General features: G+C 38.8%; 2 protein-coding genes and 1 long non-coding RNA gene across 3 annotated transcripts; 2 read left to right on the top strand and 1 right to left on the bottom strand.

Moving 5' to 3' along the window:
- Positions 1-13,109: 13,109 nt before the first annotated feature.
- LOC133716222 (uncharacterized) lies at positions 13,110-14,264 on the top strand. The gene is made up of 2 exons (XM_062142940.1): positions 13,110-13,453; positions 14,032-14,264. Exons 1-2 carry the CDS (start codon positions 13,150-13,152, stop codon positions 14,262-14,264), a joined length of 537 nt encoding a protein of 178 aa, XP_061998924.1. The 5' UTR covers positions 13,110-13,149.
- A 2,634-nt stretch (positions 14,265-16,898) lies between these two features.
- LOC133718080 (uncharacterized) lies at positions 16,899-18,545 on the top strand. The gene is made up of 2 exons (XM_062144882.1): positions 16,899-17,915; positions 18,028-18,545. The coding sequence occupies exons 1-2, from the start codon at positions 17,034-17,036 to the stop codon at positions 18,226-18,228; spliced, it is 1,083 nt and encodes a 360-aa protein (XP_062000866.1). The 5' UTR covers positions 16,899-17,033; the 3' UTR covers positions 18,229-18,545.
- Positions 18,546-21,363: 2,818 nt separating this feature from the next.
- LOC133714157 (uncharacterized) lies at positions 21,364-23,861 on the bottom strand. Its single transcript, XR_009848481.1, has 3 exons — positions 23,582-23,861; positions 22,987-23,063; positions 21,364-21,470 (listed from the first exon to the last, which is right to left on the bottom strand). It is a non-coding gene; the product is annotated as an uncharacterized LOC133714157 (long non-coding RNA).
- Between the last annotated feature and the right edge of the window lie 346 nt (positions 23,862-24,207).

Below are 24,207 nucleotides of genomic sequence, written 5' to 3'. Positions count from 1 at the left end.
CCCTACAAAGAGACGATGGATTCAGACCCATCACACACCAGGAACGCCGCCAACACTAGCCTGCATCCTCTATCCCCATCCCAAAATGACATGTGTTTTGGAAGGTTTTGCTGATGTTGGGTATCTCTCTGATCCACACAAAAGTCTTCCGAAACTGGTTAAGTGTTCACCATGGGTAAAGACCGTGATATCTTGGAGGTCTACAGAACAGAACCTAGTCGTTATATCTTCGAACAATGCAGAGATTATTGCTCTTTACGAAATGGTTTGTGAATGTATATGGATTGGATCCATAATTACGCATGTTCGAACAATTGTGGTTTGAAGTCTACCATAGATGAGCCTACGAGCATTTAGGATAATGCTGCTTGTTTTGAACAAATGAAGCAAGGCTACATCAAAAGCGACAACACCAAGGATAATCAGCAACAACAGACTCTTCTCAAGATCAAAGTGAACTAGGTTCGATCTGAGGACCGTGTGGCAGACTTGCTTACTAAGTCATTGCCTAAATTCCACTTTCGAGAAACATGTTGGTAGCCTCGTTTGCAGAAGTTATCCGAACTCCCGTGACCGTAGTCATCAGGGGGAGATGCAGACATCAGGGGAAGATGTCTACTTGTATGGTCTCGAAACGTGAAGGGTGTGTTGTGCTCTTTTTCCCCTTCGACCGAGGTTATTTTTGTCCCACTGGGTTTTTGTTATTCGGCAAGGTTTTTAATGAGGCAACGAGAGGAGCACCACGTTTGGGCAACACAAGAGGGAGTGTTCAAGTAAATCCAGAATATGTGTCTGGCCTAAACTCTAGGTTACTTGACCTAGTTGTAATAGGGTTTTGAATTAGAGATATTCTCGGAGATATTCATAGATATCCGATTAATTATACGATCTATCTTTCCTTGTACAACTCTGATTCTATGTCTTGTAATCCCCTATATAAAGAGGCCCCTATTATCAATAAAAGCACGAATCAATTCTCTCCCAATTTCAGTTTTCCTTAAACAAAACAAACTTTTTCTGAATCATAAGCTAATCAAGTAATATATGATTAATTATAACATTTATGGGTTATTAAAGGTATCATTTATTAACTTTTTTCTTTATCATCGGTCATAATTGAATGTTGACATTTTTAATGGAATGTTTAGTATAGGATAATAACATTAATCGCAGCAAATTGCGTAAACTACTTCTCCTTCCTCATAGTTGCCCTTGTTTTTTTAGAAGTGTTCTGCAATTACTTTCTCGAACAAGAATATAACTATAGCCTCAAATATCGAGATTGGGCAAATGCCTAAGATCGACCCCCCTAAATCCGCCCCTGCTTGAAAGTAGAGAACCTTTTTTTGTTAGACACATATGATGAGTACAACCTGAATCCGTAGTCCACTTTTCTGATGGAAGAATTCAAAGGAATCTAATCTAAGCCACTCTAATACCACAAACCCTAAAGCTAATGACATAATATGTACTCTTTCTAACACATTCTTAACACCCGACCCAACCCTCTCCATAGCCAACCTTGTGAGAGGCCGAGTGGCAACAGCCAATGCCTCACTAGAAAAGAGACACGAACATAAGGCGATGCCCAAGAGGCGGCTGCCTGAGGCCTACAATTATAAGCGGCCCGATAATTTTGTTACACCTTTATATACATATATAATTTTTTTTTTTGAAGTAATCTATGAGTAAATTCCAATCTTTTAAAAATTCGATTTTATTCGAATCGATATTTATATAGTTACTATACAACGATGGATTGAGATCGCCCTCAACAACTTGTACTTGGTTGCCAATACAAACAAACTGTACATATTTTGGGATAAAAAAAATTGAAGGTACGTGGAATAATGACTCAATTGGAGAAAAACCGATGCAAATCAAAGCAGCGTTTTGTCATTTTCCATAGCATTGCAAATCAAAGCAGCTGTTTGTCATTTTCCATAGCATTGCAAATCAAAGCACCGTTTGTCATTTTTCATAGCATTGCAAATCAAAGCAGCTGTTTGTCATTTTCCATGGCATTGCAAATAGCTTATTTGTACTGTATGGGCGACCAGGCCGGTGTGCTAGATGACCGATACAACTGAATCGATCATCCACTCTATAAATAGCTCAGGATTTTATTTCCCGGATATTCAAACAGCAACAGTTCCGATTACTCATTGTGTCACATCCAAGAAGGTTTCGTTTCGATGCCTAGCTATCTCAACCGTCCGCCCATGCATGTCAATTTATGTCCTGTACTTTAACATTACCAATCCGCAGTTCAACTTTGCACAACCACCGTCGGCTCCTCCAATTCCGGCTTCTGTGCATGACATGTTCGCCTTCGCTATTCCTACACTGCTGACATTCGTTCAGATAAAATACCCAGCAGAATATCTACTCGAAACGCACCCCGTGACCGTCGCCGGCGTCTTATGTAGCTTGTTTGCATATTGCTTGGTCTTCGCGGTCAGGCGTAGAAGACTTCTTGTTACATTTGCTCGTTGGTTTCACATGGCCATGCTGCTGTTCGGTTCAGCCTCAGTTGCTTCACTAGTGTCGCTTCTGCTTCCTCACTCGTCCTGGCTGTCGCTGCCTGTTGTGATGTGTGTATTGTGCATCTTTTCTTTGGCGGGAGGCGAGCTGGGATTGACGCGAAGTCTGAGACAACGGATAAACCAACGACAAACTGAACCTCGTAGCTTCCTACGGGTGAGAAGGAGACGCCCACTTTTGCCACTGACAATTACAGATTTGCCACCAGAAAACAGAAGACAATCAAGACATTAAGACATCAGTGAATTGTTGTTCTTTTTCTTTGGCAGGTTCTATGTATTCTGAATCTCTGATCCCCACTCATCAGCGCCGGTCCGGAGATTCTATATCTGAAAAATTGCAATAAAAAATAAAAAATAAATTTATAAAAAGATTGTAATAAAAAATAAAAAAACCTAAATAAAAGAAAATAAAAAATCAGATTGAAAGAAAAACAACCAAGGTGTTTTGAACCTGTGCCAAAAAGGAGTGGAAAAACAGTGTTACACTGCACAAACAGCACATTTCAGTTATATACCTAGTGTCGCTGGATGTTTTGTCCAGTGGCAACATGATGGGAAAGCTGTACGTATGGAAATTATACTAATCTGTAATCGAGTTGCAGATCAAGTTATCTTTCCGTCATGTCACCGCTGTGTGACTTATGTCAAAGCAAATAGAGACGCCAGTAGTGCGCTCTTTGCTAGTTGGTGCCTATCTGGATACATGTTTGTAGTTGAGGCTCCTGTTATTATCTCAGGAAGTTCTCTTGATGTACTTTTTTATCTGGGGTTTAGGTCTCATGTCCCCCCTATGTATTCCGTTGTTTCACTTATCAAGGCTTGAGGGCTACCGCACCGGCCCTTATTTCAAAAAAAAAAAAAAAAAAAAAGCGCAAACCTACTATATATAGATTCACTCAAGTATATATGAAGCCCGCAGAAAGCGGTTGCCTCAGGTCGCACCCCCCTTGCAGTCGGCCTTGTCACTCATCAAGGGTGGATAAGTCATAGTTAAATAATAGGACAAGGACACTATAATACTTTTGTTCTTTCGGTTCTTAATTTTATTTTTTTGAGTTTATATTTTCTCTAGCTGTTGGTCGATGATTTTTGTGTCGTCTATGTAATTCTCCATTTGGATAAAGATTGAACCAAGATCTTGGCAGCAAATCGTGTGCTATCTTTTTCCCATTTAAACAACGATGGCATAATCGGTAGATGGATAACTTTTGCTTTCAAGAAGGTGACAAAATATAATAATACTATAATCGGTGCATAACAGGTCCCACTTATTAAGCGCACTAGTTTAGTCATAATCCTATGATTATTATTTAATAAACGCCTTGCAGCATCTCTTCTCTATTTTTGGTCATTCATTTTGTTGAAAAATTAGTACAGGTTAAACTTTGAGGTACTTTTCAGAGCCATAATTTACTGAATTATGACTTTAAGATATGTTATTTTTTAGGACTAAATTCAATTTAGCTCCTCGAATTTTAGAGCTAAAATCAGTTTCATCCCTGATTTTTTTTTTTTAATCATGATGGTCCTTGCACTTCTAAATTGCATCAGCCTAATCCAAAATTTGACTTTAACTCGAAATGTGACTTCAGATGCTGAGTTAGACCCGACATGGGGCCCCACTTTTCAGATTTTAAACTCCCACGAAGGGCAAAATGGACATCTCTAATTTAATATTTTTTTTTTCTTTTTACCAAAATTTATTCTAATTTCTAATTTTCTTTCTTTTTTCTCTGTATTTTTTTCTCTCTTCTAACTTTACCTCTCTCTCAGATCTCCCAAGCCTAAAAGTCAAATAGATCCAACGTACGCCCTCTTCCACCGCCTCCTCCACCGCATCCGAACTCCAACACCAATACCACCATCTTCATCCCTAGAAGAGAGAAGAAGTAGGGGTTAATTTGAAATGGGGAGTAGGGTTCCGGTGCAGCTCTTCCACCGCCCAATTCCTTCATCAGTAGCTCTCTGCACAATCTCAATGCCATCGACGACAGCCTAGACAATCGACGTCGGTCCAATGCCGTCGTCCTTGCACTTTCATAATCTCCTTCTCCCATCGTCATCTTCCTCTTCGCCATTGCCTCTTAGCTATTGTTGCAAACTCATCAACTAAGCTACACATTACAATATTCCACAAGAACCTTATTATTCACAATCCTCCTTTCAAGTAGAGAGAGAGAGAGAGAGACTAATATTCCAAAGCTCAGATCTTTTCTGAAACCCAGTCAAAAACCCATGGACGATTTTTGATCCAAATCATATGGACATGGAAGAATGGAGCTGGATAACTACTACAGAATTAGGTCCAATGGAGCTAGAGGACCCAATTCATCCGCCATTAATGGGATGCAAGATCTCAAATGCTACAGTGCCTCCTATGAATGCCCACCAAGAATCAAGCTTCACATCAAATGCCGTCTTCTCCTTCGCCTTCCCAATGCTACACCGCTTCCCTTATCGAAGCCCCGAAGCCCGCTGATTCCCATCCCCGGCATCATCATCATCATTGCCGACTTCATCCCCAATTACTATCGCAGGACCTCCGTCAGGTCCTAGACATTGAGCAGAGTAAGCCCCGAGATCTCGTTTGTGATCACTGAGACCTTCTCAGGTGGGGCCGGTCTTTTCTCCAGCGCGGCGGTGGTGTAACTGGCGGCAGAATGGGAGGAAAGATAGGATCTTGATTGGAGATTAGCGTTATGGGGGAGAATTTTGAATTGAGAAGAAGAAGAAATCAGAGTAGGAAGAGAGTCGGAAGAAAGGAAGAGGATGAAAAGGATGTGGCCTGGAATTGATGGAATCAGAGAGTTTTATTGGTGTAAGTTTCTGAGGTCTGGAAGCAGAGTCGAGGAAGAAAGGGAATAGAAAACTGGAAGAGGAAGAAAGAAAAAGAAAAAGAAAATTTGAAGAAGTAGGGGTAGTTAGGACTTTTCGTCCTAACTGAGGGAGTCTGGAAAATGGGCCCTCATGTCGGATCCATCTCAGCATCTGACGTCACATTTCAAGTCAAAGTCAAATTTAGGACTAGGCTGATACAATTTGGAAGTGCAGGGACCAGCAACGTGATTAAAAAAAAAATTCAGGGACCAAACTGATTTTAGCTCTAAAGTTCGAGTCATATTTTTTATTAAATATATAGTATTTTTAGCAGACTCTTTATTATATATAACATCTTTAGAGCATCTCAGCATTTTGGAGAGCATATTCAGCTTTTTATCAATTTTAACAGTTGCACCAGATTTTTAAGCGACTCTCCATTTTAACATTTAGCTATCTCCCTGCTAAGTATATAGAGGGAGATGAGACTCTCTATTATTTTTGTTAATTACATTCATGTTAAGTTGTTCTATGTAATTTATAAATACAGTTAAACTACTTTCTCTTCATTCATTAAATAATATATATTCAAAATTAGATAAATAGAGATAACTGATGTAGACGTATTTTAAAAGTACGTTGCTATCCAAAAAAGCTTTTTAGCTACTTTGGCAAGCCAGAGCATTTTTAGCAGACTCTCTATTTTGACTCCTTAGTTATTTTGGAGAGTATGTTTAACTTTTTATCTATTTTAGCAGCTGCACCAGACTCCTAAGTGGCTCTCTATTATAACTTTTAGCTATCCCGCTCCTAAATATAGAGAGCGAGATGAGGCTCTCTATAATTTAAAATATTCCTTTTGAGTTATTTTATGTAATTTATAAATATATTTAAAATATTTAATCTTCATTTAAAAAAAAATATAAATTCAAAACTAGCTAAAATAGAGAGCATTGATGCAGATGTATTTCTAAAGTGGCGCCAAAATGACTTTTTAGCTATTTTGGCTAAAATTTGACTCAAAAATGGCTAGCAATGCTAAAGATGCTCAAAATGACTATTCAATTTTTCTAATATGGGATTCCAAAGGCTCTAATCTAAACCACTAATTCCAACAATCTCCACCTTAGGATGATTCGAGCCATCTCCAGTTGTCTCACGATCCAAAAAGCCAATAGCTCCATACCTTGACTACAAGCATCCACATTTCAAATCCATTTTTTCAATGTAATTGTGTGCCCTTTTGAAAGTTTCTAAAGAGATAAGAATTTTCTTCAAACTTGAGATATATTGGATATTTGTTAACTCTCGAACTACACCATCATGCATGACCAATTGTACCAATCCCTATTGTTTTGTAAAGACTGTTATCTCCAGCAAATCTACCTCACCATTCAATTCCTTGAAAGCAGTGGCGGATCCAAAAACCTAAAAAATAGCTAGCAATCCCTAAACGAATTGTACCAATCCCTATTGTTTTGTAAAGACTGTTATCTCCAGCAAATCTACCTCACCATTCAATTCCTTGAAAGCAGTGGCGGATCCAAAAACCTAAAAAATAGCTAGCATTCCTAAAGATGCTCTAAGTAGCTAAAAATCTATTCTGGCTAAACTTGAATAGTTATCATTGCTAAAGATACTCAGCACTACTAGCTATTTTTTAATTAAATTTTAGCCAAAGTAGCTAAAAAGCTATTTTGGCTAACCACTTTTAAAATATGTCTGCATCAGTTCTCTCTATTTAGCTAATTTTGAATTTATATTATTTATTTTAGCTACTTTGGCTAACCACTTTTAAAATATGTCTGCATCAGTTCTCTCTATTTAGCTAATTTTGAATATATATATATATATATATATATATATATATATATATTTTTTTTTTTTTTTTTTTTTTAGGGGAATAGAATCAGGTTCCATTAAATAACGACGTCACTGCGTCAAGCTTGAGGGTTTCAAGAAACCACTCATAATATAAGTTCAAGCACAATACAGACTGTCAGAGCAGTCAAAGAACTCCCAACCAAAAACTATAAACCTAAAAGAACTGCAAGGAAAAAGCAAGTGAGTTCAAAAAAGAAAACATAAAAAAACCTACGCCTACACAACCTTAGATCAAAGCACTGTCTTAGAACTTTTGACGCCTAAGACCTCAATGGTGTACATCACAGCAAAAAACACAGGACCAGCTTCAAGATAAGATAGTATAGGACAAAGCCACTCCTTAACAACCCATCCCAAGCCAATGCAAAAGGAGGAGGAAAAGATAGTGGGCTAGTCCAGCTAGGTTGCACTGCTGCAACCCAGGCAGGTTGAGGCCCAAGGCCCAAACCCACCATCTCCCTTCAAACCACCAGATCGGCCTAACACTGGCCATCGAGAAACAGCCGTCTGACCATCACTCTGGCGGCTGGCCTTGCTTCCCCACCATCACCGTTCTAAGGAGGAGATCCCGACCGACCTGCCTTAGCAATCAACCGGCACTTCCCTCAGATATCCGACGCAGCCCGCTCCCCTCAACTGCAAGGTCACCGCCGCAAAGCACCCGGATGCCCGCAGCAATCAGACGCTGCCTCCCTCAGGTTCTGATCCCCAACACCCGGACGCTGCACAGATCGAAGCAAAACAACCCGCCAAAACGATCAGAGAAGCCTCCAATTAGAAACTCCCGCTGCACTCCATGCGCTGAGAACTAGCTGTTTGGCTCCAATTTTGCTGCAGCTGGTCAACAGTCTCTTTTCTGCGCGGGCGTGCCAGTACCGTTCGGGTGCGGTCGTTGGGGTGTCCCTTGACCTGACTTCTTTTCAAGCGATTGTAGACGAGGAGAGCACCAACCTCGTCGTGGGGATTCTTTCTGCCTCGTGGTGAGGACTTTGCTGAAGTTTCTTCTTGTTAACACAATCGATACTTAATATTGTAGATCGAGCAGAGCGACATCACCGAGAAATGTTGAGATCTTGCTAAAGCGTGACTTTAGCTTGGCTGGGTTGCTAGGGCGTTACCCTTGCTTGGCTGGTTCTGTAACCGTTGTGGTCGCGGCACTACCGTCGGTTCCCGAGGAGACTAGGACCGAAGCACGTTGACAGAGGGTTTGGTGGCACTGAAAGTCGGCTTCTGAGAAGACTAGGACTAGGAGTGTGATCACCGGTAAGAGAAAGAGAAAGAGAGGGAGAGGAGTTGCTCTTAGAGAGGTTTGCTCTAGAGAGAACTTAGATCATATTATAGATGTTGTTGTTGAATGTGAATGTGTGTTTTAGAATGAGAGGAGAAGGTGTTTATATAGGGAAGAAAAAGAAGAGTGAAATGATGAGTGGAAGAAAAATAATGAAAGTAGATCTAAGTTCACTTGTAAAATATGGAAAAGATAGAGAAAAGATGGAATGAAAGCAAAGCATGAAGGTGCAGCAACATGGAAGTGGTGATGATCTATTAAAGAGATTGTAGAAGAAAAATATATCCAAGGAAAAAGAGAAAAGCATCTAGCTTTCTTCATGTGGGTAGGAAACATGAACATGTGAATATTGAGCTGGTTTTAGGTCAGTTTCTTCCCCTTTATTCCTTCAATTATTTCTCCAACAAGACTTCATTATATGCCTTCGACTTCTTCATATGAAATGTTCCACTATGAGTGTAGATCATCCTGAAAAATTTTCAGATTTTTATTCCATGTGGTTGGGCTGAAAATGCTGCTGGACCTCTTACAGGTCCAGTTTTCCAGTTTTGCTTCTGTAGAAAATTGGGCTGATTGTTTGAAGGCCTTCCACTCAAAACAAAGCTCTTGCACTCTTCATAAGAAATGATCCTTGGGCTGTCTAGAATGGATCTGCAGAGTTTCAGCTCATTTCAAGTTCATTTGGTCAGGCGGCCGCCCCTCCTTCCTTGTTTAGCTCGGTTTCTCCTAGCCGAAGTAGGAAAATGTGCTAAAGTTAACTTTTCATGCTTCCATGCTTCCATAGTAGGCTTTATTTAGCCTCTAAATATATATTTCGAGCTTGTCGACAATATATAGCTTGAGCCACTGATATTGGCTCAATTTCTCCAACACATGCCTTGTCAGGCCAAAATGTTCATTTTGGGTCCAAACACTAGCCCCACGCCGCCGCCATACCTCTTCACTCCCACCGTCATCGCCTTTCCTGAAGGAAGAGCGCCGCCGTCACTACACAAAACCTAGGTTTCGCCTGTCGAGGTCGTTCCACAAAACTCTGAGACCTCCTGCTAATGTACGAGAAGAAGAATTCATATTATTTATTGAATGAAGAGAAAGTAGTTTAAATGTATTTATAAATTACATAGAACAATTTAAAAGGAATGTAATTAACAAAAATAATAGAGTCTCATCTCCCTCTCTATATTTTGCAAGGAGATAGCTAAACATTAAAATGGAGACATAGTTAAACGTTAAAATGGAGAGTCACTTAGAAGTTTGGTCTAAAATCGATAAAAAGTTAAACATAATCTCTAAAATAACTAAGAAGCCAAATTAAAGAGGAAAATTTATAATACATATACCCGCATGTCATATACACATTTGTAAATGTGACAACAAATTTGTTGTCAGAGTGGTAAAGTTGAGTCCTATTTTGTGTAGTCTTAGTTCTATTAATGGTAATTACACAATCTACAACCTTGCTATAAGCTTTTGAATAAATTCATTGTCAATGCTGTAATTTTTGTTTAATTATATTTAAATAGTGTAAATGAATATGGTAACTTTTTTCTATTGGGACCTCCCAATTTGCTCATTTGACCTCCACTTCTTTTGAATTATTGAATTACATATATATCCTCTTGTAAAATGACAATTATAGACAATGATTTTAATTAACTAGTATTTTCTTTACAAACCTTTCAACCTAGTTTTCACGATACAGTGGTTTAAACCCTAGACTTGAACGACAACTATAAGAGCAGCACAGTGCAAAGATTGGGGCCGATCAACAGAGCTATGGTATTGCTGGTGTTTTTTTTTCTTTTCTTTTTTCTTTTTGTTCTTCTTCTTCTTCTACTACGTTTGCTATACCCCTAATTGAGTTCTCTAGCGTCTCCAGTATTATCTTTATCATCACGATGATCATTATCAACATGCATGACCATCATCATATATACATGAAAGTTTTGAATCCATATCTAAGTAAATGATCGAGAACGAACAAATATGATATCAATTAATTAAGGACACTATGTGTATATATACTTTCTTTGACGATGTGATCTGCAAGTATTTTTAGATAATAGTGTACGACCTATGTCAACATAAATAATATTACTACGGAATAATTAAACAAATTATTTTCGTTCTTGATTCATGAACGAAAGTTCTAGAAATTTTTTTTGGGTAACTTTTTGTGTTTGCATGCAAAAAAAAAAAAAAAAACAAATGGAGGTGTAGTGAGTGAATTAGAGGTATAATGAGTAATTTATTGTTTTGTATGTGAATAATATAACTAAGGTTATTTTAGGAATTCAAAAGGAGGTCTAATAAGCAAACATTGGGTACTTAAAAGCAAGAAGGAGGTGTAAAGAGTAGAGAGGTCAGATGAGCAAATTTGGAGGTCTTAATAGAAACTCTCTTTGATTTATATAAATTATAATTTTTATTCAAATATATGTAAAATTAGTGCATGATAAACATCACAGTTCATAGCTTGTCCCTGTTAAAGATGCTCTAACTACTTTTAAATTTAGCAAAGAAAATTTTTAGGTTATGGGACCCATCTGTTTCTATTTTCTTTGAATGAACATTATAGTCCTTGGCGAAGACTATAAATTAAGATTGACTCCATACTTACTAAAATTGTTCAAAATATATATACATTAATAATAAACAACCTCTCACTCTTCTAAAAACAAAAAACCCTAGGAGAGTTTTTCTCTCAACCTATCATCTCAACGGCGCCCTAGCTTCCTTCTATCGCTTTCTTCTCAACTTCTGTCCACCCAATGGCCTCCATTGATGCTGTCACTGCAAGTTGATGAAGGAGGCAGCGCTTCTAACCTAGGGAAGATTGATTGGTGGTGGTCCTGTTCGCAGGTCCTCCCAATCCTTCCTGATTGAAAAAGCTCTAACCCGCAAGTCGGTTGATCCTACGACATTCAAAGCTCACTTTCACCGCACTTTGATGGTGGGAAGACCACTTGGGAGCAAAGAACAAGAATCCTCGATCACAAAAGAAGGCGGGTGTGGCTCCATTGCATCTCACTTACCCTACTGCTGCTGCTGTTCAGGAGGTTAGCCCTAAAGATAAGGGCAAAGGGAAGCTTAATTTAAACTTTCTATTCTCGTTACCTAGCATTTGGATTCTGGTCTTTTGCTATTTAAGTTTTGCTTCTCTAGTTGTACACCAATATGAGGTCTCTAGGCGATTAGAGTTGCTTTGGCAAGGATTTAGGCAGTGTGGATTTGTGTTCATATGGCTAGGTTTAATGATGTGCTCATTTTGTTTAAAATGAAGGTTAATTGTCATTTTCTTGGCAGCTTGTGCCATCTAGATTTTATTTGGTGTAAGACAGCATATGATGTACATGCCTTCTGGCCATAGATAATAATGAAATTATCTATTCCTCAAAAAAAAAAAATCTCTCACTCTTCTCTTCCATGTTTAGATGTAAGCCCGCTGCTTACTATGTAGTGAATTTAGAAAACATCAGAAAAAAATTTATGAACAAATAACAAAATAAAAAAGACATGATGGTAGGTTGTATTGTGGAGGATTGTAAAGCCTATTTGAGCTCACTTTCCTCTTTCACTTTACGTTATATTTATCGTGAAGCAAATAGTGTGGCCCATAGATTGGCGCATCTTGCTAGTGTTGAGTGTTTAGATGATTAGTGGTTAGATAAGACTTCTGTGATGATTCGGGATGTACTCTACGAGGATTCATGTATTAGTACTCGAGGTTCAGGTTATATGTCCCCCTCACAGTATAATTATCTTTTAAATAATAATAATAACAATAACGTGCGTGAGGCTGAACCTCCCAATTAAGCTGGGTTCCAAACTCCTTTTTAAAAATAAATAAATAAATAAAAGAGAAGGTACCAACATATATATAAAAAAGCCTGTAATAAGAAAATTATTTAATGCGCTAGGAACATGTAAGACACATTCTCTCTCCTCAAATATAGAAGCTTTTATCAATTTTGATATTTTAAAAACGTTACTCAAGAATACTTTTTAGCATTTGACTAAGGAACCAAAATAGAAACACATTAAAGATGTTCTTAATTAATTCCAAGCTGATAATTATATCTAGGGAGCGAGGTTTTTTTTATAGAAAATTACATAGTAGCACCTGACCAAAGATATAAACACAGAAAACCCACCTTCAATTTGTTTTATACAAATAAGGACACAAGCTCAGGCCCAAAACCAAATGAAGCAGGCCTGATTTTGAATTTTGATAGAAGATGACTAAAATGCTCAGTTTTTATTATAATTTACGATCATGCCACTGGCATAATCCTCAACGACCAAAACGTAAAATCCCAAAACGCAAAACGCAATACGTCCAAACCCAAATCAGAAACCCAGCGGCCAACGCAGTAGTAGCTACGATTCCGTGCTCAGCTTCAATGGAGACCGATAACCCAATTTTAGGGGGGAAGATACCCGCAAGGGTTTTACCGGTCGCCTGTATTCTGCACTAAATCAGAAAGGAGTTCTCACCTTTCGGGATGACCCAGAGCTTGAGAAAGGAAAATCCATTAGGCCTAAACTTTTAGCTGCAATTGAGGACTCTAGATCTGCGATTGTCATTCTCTCACGGAGATATGCTTATTCGTCATGGTGCTTGGACTTGTTGGCCTGAACTTGTTGTTCCTTTCTATTCCCCTCTCTTTCTCTCTCTCTCACAGTCTTTGTTTGATCATCACATTCACAATCACACCCTTTGTTTCCCGTATTCTCTCCTTCCTTGATTTCTGCGATTCCGGTTTCATTTCGCCGAGAAAGTCTCAAGCTTTTCTCGGTTGGATTGCTGGAAACTCAAGGGGAGGGAGGGTGCACGCAATCTCTGTGCTACCGATGCCAGACACTCGGCAGGCTCTGAAGAATGCCGTTCCCAATCAATCCGACGGTACCGTTGAAGGTAACACCCTTTTTTGATGCACCTATTTGGGAGTGTAACGATCTGATGTGATTGGAATGTGTATATATGGTTCTGTGAATTTTTTTGATCATGATGAGAGCAATGTGTTGTAATAATGCGTGGAATTGCTGAATTGTCTGGTTTTGATTAGGTTTGATGGTAGGTGCAATGCAGATTGTGGCTTGTGAATGGAATTTGTTTTTGTGTTTGATTTGATTTGATTTGGTTGTTAAAAGCTATGATGTTGATGAAAGTAGCGCTTTAATTTGGGTTTTCAAAGACTTTTGCTTTGTGTTTTACCATGTTGTGGATATTCGGTTCTTTTGGGAGGTGGATATATGCCTTCAAAGACTTTCCTTTCTTAGTGTTAGATTTGTTTGATCCTAGTTTACTATTTTACGTTTCAGTGTTAGATTTGTTTGATCCTAGTTTACTACTTTACGTTTTAGAAGCTCTAAAATTTTGTATGCTCGGGGTTGATGCTTTTCGAGGAGCTGTGGTAGATTATATAATGCAGATTGAGGCTTTAAAAATTGAGAGATCTGATTTTCGGAATTTAATTTGGACATCTATTGCAGAGGCATTTTGGCGGTTGACAATCAATGAGAATCAAGATGGGGGTGGTGTGACTCAGTCTAACCTATACCCTGATCGACCTGGTGAACCCGATTGCATATATTATTTGAGGACTGGGTTGTGTGGTTATGGCAGTAACTGTCGGTTTAATCACCCTAAATATGCTTCACAGGTGATTGAGAATTACCATTTACGTTTTGTGCGTAGCCTTGATATGGTGATTGCATTTGATTGAAGTGTTGTGAGAAGGAGTTTCACTGACTTTTATTCAACTTAGGACTGACCTGTTGTTATTTTATTAGGCAGCTAGTTATTGTCCTGCATCTCTTTTAGCACTAACACTCACGGCAGAATGTTAATGCTCCTTTTTCTCTTTATCTGTAAGGTGGTTGAGGATTTGACAGTCACTAGTTTGTTGTAATCATGTGCTACTGTGCTACTGTGTTATCGTTGTATTTGTGCTATTGTGCTACTGTGTTATTGTTGTTATGTGCTACTGTGTTTATTTGAAGTTTCTTTCTGCAGTTTATTGTTGTTATGTGCTACTGTGTTTAGTTTATTATTGTTGGAGATTTTGTTTGAAACCAAACATGGAGCCTAAAATATGATTTTCACTTCTGTGGGATCTCTATTGTTTCACTATCCCATCACTCATAATGTGCATGTGTGAAGTACATATTATTGTTATGTGCTACTATGTGTGCAGTACATATTCTTCATGAATGTATTTGTGAAGTTTATTTGAAGGTTTTGGTCTTTTGTTAATCAAAGGTTATGTAGTTTACTTTGATATACATGAGGAGCAGATTCATGAGTTTAGTATCACTAAGGTTTTGTAGTTTACTTTGATATGATCGGCTACTGTCAATGATATGATCTGCTACTGAATTGATCTGCTACTTTATAGTTTATGGTTTATGTTAATGATATGATATTGTAAGTTCTTGTTTTTACCTTTTAACGAGTGCAGTAGTAGAACACGAGTACAAGGGCAGTAGCAGGATTGGACGAGTATGAGTGCAGTAGCAGGATTAGACGAGTACAGTAGCAGGATTGGACGATGATAATTGCAGTAGCAGAACACAAGTACGAAGGTAGTAGCAGAACTGGATGAGTATGAATGCAGCGAGTGCAGTAGCAGGATTAGGCGATGACAAGTACAGTAGCAAAACTAGACGAATATGAGTTCAGCGAATGCAGTAGCAGGATTGGACGAGTGCAGTAGCAGAACTGGACGAGTATGAGTTCAGCGAGTGCAGTAGCAGAATTGGACGAGCATGAGTGCAGTAGCAGAATTGGACGAGTAGGAGTGCAGTAGCAGAACTGGACGAGTATGAGTGCAGCGAGTGCAGTAGCAGGATTAGGTGATGACGAGTGCAGTAGCAGAACTGGACGAGTATGAGTGCAGCGAGTGCAGTAGCAGATTGGACGGGTGCAGTAGCAGGATTAGGCGATGACGAGTGCAGTAGCAGAACTGGACGAGTATGAGTGCAGCGAGTGCAGTAGCAGGATTAGGTGATGATGAGTGCAGTAGCAGAACATGAGTAGCAGAACTGGACACGAGTACAAGTGCAGTAGCAAAAATTGACGAGTATGAGTGTAGCGAGTGCAGTAGCAGGATTGGACGAGTGCAATAGTAGGATTAGGCGATGAGATGAGAGTTCATTCTCTTAGCAACGTATAGAAGAAAGATATATATATATATTTTTTTGCTTTTGAGAAGTAACATAAATGGATATTCTCAAGAAAAAAAAAAGTAATATAAACATATTATTCTCAGAAAAAAAAAAAAAAAAAAAAAAAAAAAAGTAAGATAAAGGGATTAATCTCAGAAAAAGAAAAAAAAGTAATATAAAGGGATTAGAAGTCAAAATGAGTAGTTAAGGGGGAAAAAAGTAACATAAATGGATTATTCTCGAAAAAAAAAAGTAATATAAAGAGATTAGAAGTCAAAATGAGTAGTTAAGGGTAAAAAAGTAAATTAACTCATGACATGTGGCAAGTGGAGAGCAAATTGTCCTTATTTGTAAGATTTAATCCTTATAAAATGATTAGAAGTCAAAATGAGTAGTTAAGGGTAAAAAAGTAAATTAACTCATGACATGTGGCAAGTGGAGAGCATATTGTCCTTAAGTGTAAACTTTTGTCCTTAAATGTTCAAAACCAAATGTTGTGGAGTTTTTTGTGTTTTGAAATCCTATCAAGGGGGTATATATAGTTTGCTATTTTTTTTATCGTTAAACTTGACTAAACCGGGAAGAAGAGTGATTGATAAAGTGAATCGTGCTAATATATATTGGATAAAGCTGGTCTATCATTCTATGAATTTGGTTTATATATTAATGTATTGATTTATATAAAGGAAAGACATTTGAAATGTAAGATGTTGAACAGAATACGCCCAAAATGGGTCAGCGTTATGGAAGTGTTAAATAATCACGATGATTGGGATGGAGGGATCAGCCAGCTGGTTGCGTCATCTTTCATCGTAGTTAGTCGGGAAATACAAGGTTTTCCTTCTCTCATCATCATAAATTTCTTTTTCTCTTCAAAAAAAAAAAAAGATAATTTTATTTTTTAAAATATTTTTTTTTATCCTTAATTGAAGAATCTCCCAACACCAAGAGAAAGGGACAAGGACAGGAGCCGGAACGGTGAGATTGGGAAATTTGGCATACGCAATTTGTTTGTTACTGGAATAAGCTACACCAATCAAGTCATTGCTTTGTTTAATTTTAATTATAAGTTGCTGGAGCAGCATATATAAAACAACGATCTCCTTGTTGTCTCAGTACTATATACTTAAAAATTGATGATGAAGACAAAACCCCGCTTGAAACCCCGATCACCACGTCCTGCTAAGTGCTAATGTGACTGTGAGCATGCGCCTATATAAGAATGCAATCCCCTCTTTTTCCCCCAAAATTCTTACCATTCTCCACCTCTTGTCGAAACCCTAAACCTCGATCACCTCACCGAGCTAGCTATTAATATCCCTCTCCAAATGCACTCTCAAATGAGCCGTTATTTCAATTTACTGGATTTTCATCTCAAAGAAGCTGGTGTGAGTTTGAGCGAAGGACTGGCTCACAATGAAGAAAGCACCAACAAAATATGTAAGCGCATCCACCGAGCCCCGTTGAAAAACCCGAAATGTGAGGCCTGTAGTATTGATGTAAACGGAGATGGAAGTTTTGGGCCTAATAAGATAGCGAGAATGTACGCTGCAGTCCACAAACCCGGGAAGCTGTCCCAGCCGCAAGATGCACTTGTTATCAAGCTTCCAGATGGTATTGTCCGTGGCATGAATCCAAAAGCTGAAGATATGGGTAGTGCAGTTGCGGCATGTCACTGGGGCATGTCCTCGGGCTTAAGTCAGCTGGGATCTGAGGTCAACTTCTGTTTTCTAGACAGCCTCAACGGCCCAAATGATGATACCAAACGCTATGGCAACGGCGACGGCAGAGAAGATGGCGGGCAAATCAATCTGAATTTTGGCCCATCTGCGACAGCACGATTGATGGATTTTGTGCCAGCAATTAAGTTGGAGAACAATTTGGCGTTCATTGACTCTGTGTGTCATTACCTTGCGCAACACGCAAGTGCTGATAAGCAAGAAGAGTACCTGAAGATCATAAACGGTAAAAAGTCTGAGGAGGTAGACAATTTCGATTCCCTTCAGATCTGGAATATGTTGACACTAGAACACAAGATTATTAAGGCACTGGAAGATAATGGACTCCTCATAACCCCAATGCGCTTTCATTCACCACCACCACTTCTTCCCAGTCCACCCCAAGGCTGGACGGCGGACCAAGCTAGCCGCTCTGCAAGCAAACCACGACCCTGTTGCTTCCCTAGTATCGAGACTGTCAACGAGAGCGTGGTATATATTACATTCATATATTCATATTCCACCCTCCAGATTTCGTCCTCCATCATATCATATATATTTTGTTTTGCTTACACTTCATCATCATCACCATAACTACTTTCAGTCTGAGAATCGCATCGTACCTGAGAGTGAGGATCACAGCGGCCTCTGGAAGCGCAAGGCACTCGCCATTTTAGGTGTTCCTTCTGAGCAAAAGAAGTCCCGAAACGCTGGAGGACTTCATATAGATGATGACGCGACAGCACAGGCCCCAAACAAGCCGCCAATGAAAGGAAAGGAGCTGGTATCTTCTGCATCAGCCTGAAATTATCTGAATCATAACTCCAATGATCGATATTTAGGGCTCCATCCGCCTCGGCACCATGGCTTTGGTCTGTCTTTTACTTTTTTTATATAGTTTATTATGCGCTGCAAGGCTGTGCTTTTCTTGCGGCTTTGGTTGTCAAAGTGTTTGAAAACTGCAAGTTTTAATAAGTAATGTATAATAAAAGAAAAAAACGTGTGTAATGTCCGGCAGCACGCAAGAATTTCTTTACATCAATTAATTTCTCGAGTTCGCAGTCGCTTAGTAAGGTCCGATATAAAGCATGTATGTGCTAGCTCTTTGTATTTTGGTCACTTATATATTATCGAATGGTTGTGATTGTGCACTGTGGTTTGTTGTTCGGTGGCATGGGTTGCGGGTCTGGGGTCTGGACTGGACCCCGCCGAAAACAGCCAGGAGAGTGGGAGTGGGCGGTTCCATATTCCAGGTTTCTACAGCAGAGTGGATTTGTGTGGATGGATCGTTCATGGATCGATGATGGTTTTGGCTGCTGGTTTGCCGTTGGTTATTTTATTTTCAATAGCTACATTATATTGAAAATGGAGGTGCTTGTGTATTGGGGTCGAGTTCACTAGCACTGTGATACCCATTTTCACTGCAGTTGTTACTAGAAGCCTAGATTGGTGCTGAGGGAAAGGAATGGGGGTCGTGGACTAGTCTTTGGTCTTTAGTTAGGTTAAATTAGTCCTACTCTGTTGAGCAAGGGTTCAGAAATCTTGATCTTGGTCTAGATGCTTAGCCATTGCTATGGCATTAGTTTTAGGGATAATTTGTTGTACTCTCCCTATTTTCTTGTTGTCAAGATACTAGAAAGCTTCCCTTGCACGTGGACTCGCTTCTTTGGGTCATGGTACGGAACAGGGGCGGCGCTGAGGGTGTGCGGGTAATGTTGCCGCACTAGGCCTCCGATCTTTGGAGGCCTCCTATTATATACCCTTATTTTTGTGTGTGCATGTCTGTGTGAGCGTGCGTGCGTTCATGTATGCGTGTGCGTGTGCGTGTGCGTGTGCGTCTTAAAAGCTGCATATAACAAATGCCTTGCTAGTCTAGTTAGTAAAATCGATGTACAATTAATTAAGAAGCATGTTCACTATTAAGTTAGGCTTTCTTTTTTTATTCTATATTTTTTTTCTTTTTTGTCTCTACTAACCTTTTTCTATGTATTTATTTCTGGTAAGTTTTATGATTCATAAATTTCAATATAAATTAATGCAATTCTTTATTACTTTTTTCATCAAATTTCTCTTTTATCTTTCATTCTAGATCACAATTAATAGGACCTCATTAAGTTTTCGCACTAGGCCTCTAAAATATTAGGACAGACCCTGGTGCGAAAGAGGATAAAACTCAAGTGAGACTCTCCGGGTTGGTTATCATTTAGTAGGCAGGTGAAATAAGTGATTCTTGTGGTTAGATGTTTAAGCCTTTTTGCCTCATGGTGTTTCTAGCCGCTGATTTTATATTACGGATATGAGTAGTTTCTCTAATATGTTTGAAGTAGTTGAACACCTATGTAGTTGTTATCATCGTCAATGTAATATATTGATTAAGGAATAACAGATAGAAATCCTTATGCATTTTTGTGTTTTATAGCTTTTTAATTAGATAATAATATTCGTTATTTAACCTAATATGTGTGTGTGTTGTGTTTATCATGAAGAGTAAAAGGAGGATACAGAAACAATATAAAAATATTTTGAGAAATGTAGACAATTGGTACATTGAAAAGATCACTTTATTTTTGGATTAGGAAGGTAGAAAATTGAGTTTGGATTACTGGAGTTCGATCCTCAACGGAGAGAAAAGGAAAAAACAAAAACAATTTTACCAACATTCTAATGACATTTCATTTGTGGGAGAGCTTGGCATGAGCTAAAGATCTTCCAAGTCAATAATATTTTCAAATGTATCAGCTTGGTGATTGACACCGACACCGAATATGTTTTTCGGTTATTGATCTTCTCACCATAAGTGATTAAGTGGACGTTCTGGACTTCGTGTCTGAAAAAATCAAAGGCTTGTGCATGGATTATATATATATGATCTGTTTGAGCATGATTTAGGCAAGTGTGACAAGCTGATCTTGAAGGAAATGGAGGAGATGAAGGCAAAGCTGCCCATGGCCATATCAGCAATGGCCGGCCTATCGTTGCTTTCAATGCCGTCAGCAGGCATTTTGACTGATGGGAAAAAGTCTAGAGGGTTTGATTCCGATAAGACCAATCAAGTTTAATTGCTTATAGTTTCGTGAAGTTAGGAAAACCTTCCCAGACCGCTCGGATCTACCAGAAACTTCTTTACGGTTACGAGCTCCTTGGCGGAAGTTTTTTTGCTACGCTACCCAAGCTGGGGAGGTGACTAAACCGGCTATGACATCGCTGGCTGCTATGCCTAGATTGATTGGAAACAAGTAGCCTGTTGCGCTGGAATTGGTTCGCCCAGGTAAATCGACTCGACTTCTAGCTTGCTTTCCTTGCTCTTGAGGTGTTGGAGGAGAGTGTTGACGACCTCACATTAGTTAATTCTAATAAACAACATGGGAGATTGATTGACCATCTCACAGGCCAAGAATAAAGTTGCGAGTGTGCTAAAAACATACCTAAGGTAGAGAAACTTGAACCAAAGGCGGACAAGCTACTCGTAGGATCAAAGGCAAGAAGAAATTGCCGAAGATTTTGGTCGACGAAACTTCGACCGTTCTGCTTGAGTGGTCGTCGCAATGGATACCGGAACTTTGATTTGTTTTTTATTTCTTTTATTTCAGGGTGTTACATGATTATTGTATGTGATTTCACTTTTTGACAATCATTACTGTACTACATGCAGAAATTTAACAAAGGTGGATTGTTTTTCTCAAAAATAAAAATAAAATAATAATAATTTCAAATTCAAATCTCACCCAATAAAAACTTAGGCGAGCCAAGATCATATTTGTCACGCCCCGAATTTTGAATAACAAATTCAAATCCGAAACATGAATTAAACAACTTAAACAAATAAACGTTCTGAATTTTTTTTTCTCAGAAACAACCTCGCCACTCACGCTCAAATTCAAAACTCGAAGACCTCTAGTTAATTATTACAACTCACTCGTACAAAGTAAATTGTAAAGCTCTAATGAGCATAACAAACCTCACAACTGAAAATCAGAGTATTACAAAGCAGCTACTCTACACGGTTCGATCACCTTCCTGAATTCTCCAGTCCTGTAGGATTATCCGCTACACCGTTTGAATAGTGTACCGGGATTGCAACAACACAAAACCCGGTAAGCTTTTGACATCCAGTATGAGTAAAAGAAAGAACGGTTGATTTATTATAACACAGTACTTTTAACTCAAGTAACAACCAACAATTTCAACATCCACAAAGAAAACCACAATCTCGATAATCGATCACCAAAATCATTAACTCCAAATCATTTGAAATCACACACAAAGAAATCAAATGAATCACTCATCTCTACTCTTAACAAGATGTCTTTATCCCCACAATACGGAATAATATTTCTCAACTTTCTACAAGTCTCATCCATCACTGCACTTCCCAATTAAACTAATAAGAACATTAATCATGCATAGAAAATTAATTCAGGAAATAACCAACACGCATAAAATCAGAAGTCATAGTAATCCCTGCATATAATTTAGTTCAGGAGATTACATTAAAATCAAACAATAAAATGAAAACGAGAAATAAACGGGAAATCGAACCATAGAAATGATCAAGGAAATAAATAGAGATAATAAACAATATAACCGAAAAAGAAGAAAAGAGAAAAAGAATAGAAATTTAAACAAAAGAATTAACAAGGAAATTAATTAAAAACATCATCAACTCACACTAATAAATCCATCCAAAACTCAACACCTTTTACCAAAAGGACTCTTACAAGTCACATCGTGACAAAATCATAGGAAATGTTAACCTAACAAATCATTATGAAATTCCGGTCCAACCTGGACACGTTGGCAGACAGACTAGAGCTCTAACTGATCGAAATCACTAACCGGGCCAAAGGCGTAATTACGATATATTGCCTGAGGATGCAACCTGCAAACCCCGGATCTTTAGGCCAACCTGACCCTTAGATCAAAACATTTAAGCGAGTCGCACTGGACCCAAAATGTTAAAACAAATCAAACGGAGAAATCACAACCTGTGACTCTCAAATCCTCAGACCACCGGTCGTCAGATTAAAACATTTAAAATGGTCATACCGGACCTGAAAATGTTTCCCAACCCAAAAGGAGAAATCACAACCTGCAACTCCCCAAATCCTCAAACACTTTTCAAAACAATAGAAATACCATTTCCCACGACATATTGTTTCCCGAAAAGTCATACCCAAAAACAATATATGAACTCACTCACAAATATTGTTTGCATCACAACAATTCTACCAATACATATATGTTTCCGACATATGTAAATATTCAATTCAATAATCCACATACCACAATGCCACACCATCCATATATATATTCCACATAAATATATATATACGTAATTATCCGCTCAGGGATAATCACTAATACCAACTATAGTCCACACAATAAAATCGTGAAATTCATTTTTATAGTTTAAATACATTTTACTTACCTATGGACCGTAGTTGATCAAGCCCATATGATTTAAAACAAATATTTATTTCATAAATATTTTCACACAATTACGACAAAATAAAGTAATTAAATTTATTCGGTTCGTAATATGAACCACGTGAGGTTTACTCACCTCTGATCCAGCTGCGTCTTCTTAACAGCTCAATTAACAATCTCACGAATCGTCCGCCAAATAAATCCATCGATCACCTAATCCAATAATGATCTTAACTTAGCCAACAACTCAAAAGCACACATATACGGGAATCTGACGGTCGGATTCTAACTTATATAAAAATCCGACGGATGGATTCTCACAAATCGCCTCCCGAATCACCATTTCTCAATTATACGAAGATCCAACGGTCGGATCTTCGTCCGTGACCACACAAAGTCATCGGGACAGTCATACGATCAACATATCAAATCTACAATTCCATCAGACGGTCTGATCTTCACAGATCACAAATCGAACGATCGAAATCGATCGAAACTTAAAAATTCATAACTTAATCATACGATATCCAAAAATTACGTGTAATATACCAAAATGATCGTATTGAAATATAGAATCTGAAAATTTACAGAAACCATATTTTTGATCCCCGGAGGTGGCCGGACAGGGCCGCCGGAGTTAGTGGCCGGGCTGCTCTTCTTCCTCTCATCATGCTTAACAATTTTCATAACTACCATGTAAGCTGAAAATGACCGGAAGTGGTTGAAATTACCTAAAACAGTCGAGGTGGCCGGAATTTTTCCAGAAACCGGCGAGAATTTGCAGAAACTGGCGAAGCTCCGATCAACGTAAAAATGTCCTCCTTTCGCTTCGATTCCTTCAGGAGACTTGTTCAGAACTTAAAGACGAACTCACTGGTTCAAGAATCACTCAAAACGAAGCTCTACAGCTCGAGATATCTTGATCGAAAGCGTCGGTGGCCGGAAAATTTCCAGAATCCGGCGAGCTTGAATTCCGACGTAAAAACTTCAATTTCTCGCTTCGATCCCTTCATGAAAGTTGTTCAGAACTTTAATCTGAGTTCACCAGCTCAATAATCACAAGACATGATGGTCTGTAGCTCGAGATATACGGATCAAAAGGTGATTTTCGATCTAAATCGAGGCGAGCTCCGACGAACGTGAAAACGTTCACCCCAAGTGCGATCCTTCTCGGAGGATGATCAGAAGGTTGAGGCGAGTTCAACAAGCCAAGAATCTTGAAGATTGGTGGGCGGAAACTCGAGATATCGACGTTGACTCAAAATCGACATCAAACCGGGTCGAGCTCCCCGCCGCTTGTACAGGCCGCGCCGCCATGCAAGGCTGCCACAGATGGCTTCAGAGGAGTGAGGCGAAG

This window comes from Rosa rugosa, chromosome 6 (genome assembly GCF_958449725.1).
Source record: "Rosa rugosa chromosome 6, drRosRugo1.1, whole genome shotgun sequence".
NCBI classification, from domain to species: Eukaryota; Viridiplantae; Streptophyta; class Magnoliopsida; order Rosales; family Rosaceae; genus Rosa; species Rosa rugosa.
The sequence above is the reverse complement of the archived record's forward strand: the minus strand, read 5'-3'. Positions and strand labels throughout refer to the sequence as shown.